The following is a 6973-nucleotide window of genomic DNA, read 5'->3' on the forward strand; positions in this document are numbered from 1 at the left end:
AGGCATTAAGATTTTAGTTTCAAGTGGTAAATCTATAAAAAAAAAAATTATTAAGTTACTACTAGTACATAGATGGTCGTAAGTTGGATTGTGCATTACTGACTCTGGCTAGAAGTATCCACCAAACCTTGCCTGAGTTGCCAGACGTCAGGTGCATGGCTTGACATGCTCTCGGTGAAAATGTTCTTGGTCGAAGATCATATCATATTACGTTAAGCGTGCACAACCGATTGACGGTTTATCTAAGCACCTCAATAGTTCCGATGATCCGGACATTGATCATTCAATCCTGCATGATCTTGAAGGGCTCAAGATTGAACTGAAGAGCTTCGCGGAAACATCCGTCATCCGAGCATCTCGATTTGGTCAGGAAGACACCAGACACACGACACGCAGTACTTAAAATTGTTTAGAGTCTTGACAATACTTGTCGATATCATTTACCAACTCAACTAAGAGATACGAGTAGAAGAAGTTAAATTGAAAACTAAGAACCTATATCTTTGTCCCTAACCTGTGTTCTAAATTGCAGTTCAGTCTCCCAAATTTCTATTTACGTTGAACTATATTTCCACGTGACAATTCAAGGACGAACATTTTTGTTGAAAGGACAATTAAAACATATGAAGTGATTTGCCCTTGAATCACTGCAAGTGTGAGACATCATTGATATCCACACTGTCTCAAGCCTTATGAAATAATTTGTGGTTCCAACCAATAGACATGGGTAATTTGCACTAAGAGGTTGCTTCTTGCCCAGAATTGTGTAGAGCAATTTGTGACAAAGCCATACAGTTGACAGTCAGAATACACCACAGGGAGTCAATTGCCATAATACTCTGACACAATAACCACATCTCCGGATTTGCCTTGCCATAACAGAACCCACCAGGAGAGCATAATTAGTCGTCTTTTGGCCCTGGTCAGTTTTAAGCAGTTATTCTAGAACACATACACAAATTTTTTCCATTAACTTAAACAAAATGATGAGGCATGGACATTCTCTTGTGCGGAAGGATGTTGAATTTTGGTTTTCATTTAGGTGACCTCCCTTGAGCATTCAGAATATTCACAAGGATGCTAAAGGACAAACCTGAGAAAATTTCAATCTTCTTAAGTCAGCCAACTATCTTGCGCTGAAAACAGGTTCTGCTTCAGAGCTAGCTTGCACTCTCCTGGTGAATTTCAGGAGTAAACCTTCCAAAGAAAGACCAGGAACACTCAGATCCCTGTAAAAGACATTGAAATATGGATTTCACTTAAAACATTTTGAAACGAACACTGGTAAATTAACATATCAATTTACGCACAAGTAATTTCCCCAAACCTGATGTAGGGTTCTAGGTCCCTCCAATCCCATTTGGGACGTTCTTTGAAAAGAATGGAGAACCGCTCAGATGGGTCAGATGGCAATGAAGAAACCTTAAATGGTCGTACCCATGTTTCAACCCCAAGCTTTTCCTTCAAAACTTCGCCATCTAACATCTCAAAATTGGCAAGCATCTCCTCAGGCACCCTCTTCTTCCACTCGTCAATAAATTGATCAATTCTCATTCTCCCATCTCTAAGGACATCTCTAGCATAATGCACACAAACCCGTCTCTCATTTAGTCTCCAGACACATCTGCCTTCACCCTTGTTGACCTTATCACCATACACTGATAAACAGTGATGTGCTATGTTGCGAGGGAAACCGTCTGCTTCCAGAACATTGAGAACTTCATCTTCGTCGAGTGCACTCAGCGTCCAGTCATTCAAGACTGAGTTGTGCAAAAGCATTTTCAGGATCATGCCAATGCAAGATTCATCTACCAACCTCCAATGTCCACCGATCTCTACTGCTGAAAGAGCCTTCAATCCAGATTTCAGCTCCTCTTCACTTGCCTGGACTTCATTTACAAGATCATGCCATCTATACAATCCAATTTTCTTTGTTTCTGTCTCTTCCATCTCCATTGCTGAAACATCCTCAAGCTTATAAGGATTCTCTGATAGAAGCAGCTTAATCTTATCCAGTTTAGGAGCAATCTCAACAAGCTCCAAATGACCCGGTGCCAATTTGATGACAGATGCAACATCACGATCGCACTTCTTCTGGTTACCATACTGTGAATCTCCATCCTCTGGCACTTGGTTTGAAGAGGGTATGAGGAGTACAGAGTTAGAAGAACCCACAAACTTCACAGCATATGTCTTAGACTGAGTACAGAAAACTGCATTTTCATCAGGATGTCCCCTTAAGAACACCCTGGAAAGGAAACCCAATAAATTAGCAAGGGAACGCGTATGGTATAATTGTTTGACACAAGCAAAAGCTACTGCTTACCTCTGGTGAATGACATCATTAAGAAGCTTCTCATCGAGCTCAAGAAGAATTAGGTCATCATGTGGGCCGTAAAGAGGGTGATAAGCAACAGAGATTGAAGAATTTTCCTGAAGATCTAAAACTGCTTCTGCTCCACCCGAAATACTGAGCATACACGGTTCCATCTGCCCTCCTTCTCTCTCTGTCTCTCTGGCCAACTCTTATCAAAGCCTGTCACCATATAAGAAGAACCAAAACCAAAATGACCATAAGCAATTCGTCCAAAGTATTGTTGAATTATATCTTACTTCTTACTCTTGATACCCAGAGAACCCATTTCAGACACATTCTTTTTCTAAAGCGAGCCAAAGGACCTTCTTCCGTCCCCTGACATGCATACTGCTGTAGTTTTCACTAAACTAAGTCAAACTAGATTTAACACAATTACATGCCCTCATTCCTGGGTATTAAATCACTTAATCCCAGAAATTGGGAAGCTCAATGGGAAACAACTTACTTAAGATGTTGCTAACAGTCTAATCCTCATTGAGCAAGTCATAGACAGCGACAGCAGAGCATATACAGCACTAGAAACAGGGAACGTGTAGTATAACAAGCTTGCAAGTCACTCTTCAGAACTAGAAATAGACAGCGACTCCAGAGCATATAAAGCACTAGAACAGGGGACGTGTGTTACAACAAGCTTGCGAGACACTCTACAGGGATTGTTAATCTACAGGCACTGTTCCATCTTCCTTCTTTAATCGAAAGAAGCCAGGGACAAAAGCAGAAGTCTTTTGGGGGCACAAAAAGCAATTGAGTTGGCACAAGCGAGGAATAGTAAGGGACACGCATGTTTCCTTCGTAAAAGCAGCAATAGATGTATCTTAAAACCAATGAAAGATGCCACAGCCAGGGTTATCGAATCGCTGGGTCATTTCCAATCGATCGCCGGCAGTTCCGGACTCGGCGTTCTCTGGCAAACCTGGCGTTCATTTGTCTGAAGCGTCAGGTGTGCCCGACTAAGTTTCTTCAACATTCTGTAGCAGGCCTATCAACTCAACCAAACAATTTCACATGGGGGAGAAGATTTTGTGTCCTAGGGCTTGAATCGAAACAGCTCGACAATCTCTCTCCCCTGAATTTGGGGGAAAACCCTAGATCACAAGAGGCAGAGCCAACAACAACAGGAAAGACACGGCGCTGACCTTGCTTGCGCGACTGGTGTGCGGCGGCCGCGAGAGACAGAGACCGCGACGGCGAGGAGGGTAAGGAGAGAGAGAGAGAGAGAGAGAGAGAGAGAGAGGGGGTTCAGCTAATCTCCCGCGCGTTTCCTTTTGGCGCCAAAATTTTCACCCTCGCCAAATTGCAGTTTGCTCCCTGAAGTTTAGCTTTTCCTTCAATTAGCTACCTAGATAGTGAATTTAATAGGCTCAAGTTTATGGCGTGCATGATAACACTTCTGCTTTAGAAATCAACTTATGATCAGAAGTTGATGTTGATTTTTCTACTTATATTCGAAGTAGGAAATTGATTTTTCTACTTATGCTCTAGAAATTGATTTTTGATCATAGAAATTCGTTTGGTAACGGTTGAAAATTTCTAATTCTAAACCATTATTAACAAAAAATCTTCTATGAAAAATTATTGTCGGTGATCGAAAATTTCTAGTTCATTTTAAATTTTTTTAAAAAATAAGTTTTATTATTAAGAAATATTATTTACTTTTTAAGAATAAAAAATTATTATTTATTTTTTATTTTGGTGGTCAAATTTGGCAACTTGGTGGCGGCGGCAACCGCGGAGGGCTGTGGGCTATGGCGGTGGAGGTCGGCAATCATGGGCGGCCGCAAGCAGTGGGCGACACTCGGCGATGGTCGGTGGTCACGACCGACAATGGGGAGTGGTGGGAAGTGGTGGGCAATGGTCGGCGGTTGGCGATGGTCATGGGCGGCAACGGGCGATGGCCAACGGTGGTTGGCCGATGGCGATGGTTAGTGGCGATGGGTGTCGATGGTCGGCGGTGGGCGGTGATGGAAGTCGGCGGAGACGAGCCCGATCGAAAAGAGAGTGAGGGCGTATCGAAAAGAGAGTGAGGGCGTAATGAAAAGGTAAGACGAAAAGTACCTTGTGAAGTTTTTTTTTTTTTTTTGTCCAAAAGGTACTTCTTGAATTGATAAGCTACTTTTTTGAACTTATCAAATTAGGGGAAAAACAACTTCAGAAGTGAAAATTCACTTCGTAAGTAGAAATTTCTTTCAGAAGTAAAAAATTTTATCAAACGGATTTCTACTTTAGAAATTAAATTACCAAAAAGATTTTTACTCCGGAAGCACTTCTGGAGCATGAATTTGTTTACAGAAGTGTTACCATGCGCACCCTTAAATTCTTGACTCTTGGAATAAGTTATTTTACAATTGCTCTTGCTCTCTTTCTTTTTCTGGTCAAAGAGGAAATGAGATGTTAAGTCATCAAGGGCTAATTTGGTTACATGACGAGCAGAGCAGGTCATAGAAATGTATTCAAAAGAGAGGTACTTAAATAAGCAAAAATCCATGTTGAAATTGCGTCCGATATTGGCAAAAAAGCCTCCGCGGTCGATTAGGTTACATGGAAGATATGCTCGACGATGGCCCCGATCGAAGGTCTAGAGGAGAGACCCGCATTGCGACGCCATAGACTCGGTGAGGGTGTTGACAGTAGAGGTCCCTAAAACAGCTTCACCTACTTGCCTAGCGTCAATTTCATGAACAAAAACTGGGCATTGAAGGTTGCTCGAGTAAAGCGATGAGGTTGCTCGATGCTTGCCGTTGTCGAGCTCAATAACATAACCTATGCAATTTTATGTTGCCACTAACATGTTTGTTCATGACACCTATTTTCAGCATTTGAAACCCTGACAAGAGATGAACCGGAGTATTGTCCGTGATGTGTGCTAAAAGAGCAGCGTATGCGGGAAAACAATGTAACGAGGACCTTGGGGCAAACAAACATGCGTTGCCATGTTTTCGTTACGAGATACAACAGTCTAGTAGAAGGTAATCCCTCTGTTTGGGAGCTCTTTTCTATCCTAATCTCATAAGCAAACGGGACAGCAATGGTGATCGAAGGTGTTGAGGGTAATGTGATTTCACTAATTTGATAAGTTTTAAAATTTGAATGCAATTTTTGAAAGTTTTAGGACTTAATTGCACTTTCTGTCAAAAGTTTTTTAGGACTCAATTGCACTTTTTAACAAGTTTTAGGATTTAATTGCATTTTTTTGAAAGCTTTAGGACTCATATGTAATCCACAATAGCTTTCTTTCCCTTGCATGGTGTGTGTCAGCCGGGGAAAAACTAAACCCAGGGACATGGCAATAATAAATTGACAATTAATCGATTCTCAATTCTCTTGGGCCTTGTTCCTGTCGACTAGATTTATCGTCCACAGTTGCATCGAAAGCGTTAAATCAGGTTCAATTTGCATGCCCTAAGGTTATGCTTGGTACACGAGCTGTAATTCTAGATATAGATATACACAAACAGAATATATATTTGCTGAAAAAATAAAATGGAGAAAACAAAATGAAAAACAAATAAAAAAAATTCAACGAAAGTATTGAGCGTCCAAACAGAGAGAGAGAGAGAGGCAATGTGGCCACCATTTTCAGGTGGTGTCTTGTATGGTTGGCAATTTGTCTCTTCGTGTTGTATCATGTTGTGTCATAATCGTCTTGTGTGAAAGTGAAACCTGAACACATGACACATTTATTAATGGTGACATGGTTTTTTGAAACCTAAAACCCAAATAGGACACGTTTGTTAGGTAGTTTAAATGACATACTACGTTTCACATGTGCAGTTAAGAATAATGCGGAAAATTGAATTGATGAATAAATTCCACATATTTTGATGTATAGAAAAGAGCACATAGAGAGCCTATTTAAAGAATAATGCGGAAAATTGTATTGATGAATTTCCGTAAATTTTGATGTATAGAAAAGAGCACATAGAGAGCCTATTTAAAGGCTTTATTAGATGACTATATAAGAAGATAAAAAAGAAATCAAATCAGATATGCATAATCAAAATAAATATAGAAAATCAGAGGAAATATCCTAAATATATCTGAAAGATATCTAGAGTATCTCTAAACTATATTTCTAACTTGCATCATGAACTGATCCATATAGATAAACATATGAAAATGCGTTTAGATGTGTTTGAACGTGTCTCAATATATCGAAGCCTATTTTTATATTATTACAAGAAATCCGTTTATTTGCATCTCGTCCGGCTATAAATTCTGCAAGAATATTAGGGTCCCCGTAAGGGTCACGACACCCAAGACATGTGGAGTCCTTCCGACTCCACACCTGCACATGGAGCATGTTGCTCCTATTTATTGCATTCACCGACTTCGCTAGCTTTTGAAATGCTTGCGAGGTACGATGTTTTGGGTAGGGGAAACGACATAAATGCATTAAGGACACGACTCTCTTGAAAAGTGGATTGGTCTCTCGAGATATCATGGACACCTCCTCCTCGCAAGTGATAAGATCGCCATTTTTAATCAAAGTACCATAGATCAAAGTCCCTTATAATATTACAGTTGTAAAGAGCCCTTTGAGCATTATTAGGACATCCAACCTCCGCTCTCTTGGCGGCACAATTAAGAATGCCGGCT

At 40.6% G+C, this 6973-nt stretch overlaps 1 protein-coding gene across 5 annotated transcripts; it reads right to left on the reverse strand.

Annotated features, from left to right (window-relative positions):
- Positions 1 to 748: 748 nt before the first annotated feature.
- Positions 749 to 3643, reverse strand: LOC115732722 (sister chromatid cohesion protein DCC1). 5 transcript variants are annotated; one of them, XM_048285797.1, is made up of 5 exons: positions 3514 to 3613; positions 2823 to 3443; positions 2327 to 2536; positions 1328 to 2248; positions 749 to 1229 (listed from the first exon to the last, which is right to left on the reverse strand). In XM_048285797.1, exons 3-5 carry the CDS (start codon positions 2488 to 2490, stop codon positions 1127 to 1129), a joined length of 1188 nt encoding a protein of 395 aa, XP_048141754.1. In that variant the 5' UTR covers positions 2491 to 2536; positions 2823 to 3443; positions 3514 to 3613; the 3' UTR covers positions 749 to 1126. The 5 variants fall into 5 exon arrangements, with proteins under 5 accessions (XP_048141754.1, XP_030519265.1, XP_030519264.1 ...); XM_030663405.2 differs by having other exon boundaries at positions 2327 to 2538; positions 3211 to 3443; positions 3514 to 3612; XM_030663404.2 differs by having other exon boundaries at positions 2327 to 2552; positions 2610 to 3443; positions 3514 to 3612.
- Between the last annotated feature and the right edge of the window lie 3330 nt (positions 3644 to 6973).

This window comes from Rhodamnia argentea, chromosome 9, assembly GCF_020921035.1.
Source record: "Rhodamnia argentea isolate NSW1041297 chromosome 9, ASM2092103v1, whole genome shotgun sequence".
Classification (NCBI taxonomy): domain Eukaryota; kingdom Viridiplantae; phylum Streptophyta; class Magnoliopsida; order Myrtales; family Myrtaceae; genus Rhodamnia; species Rhodamnia argentea.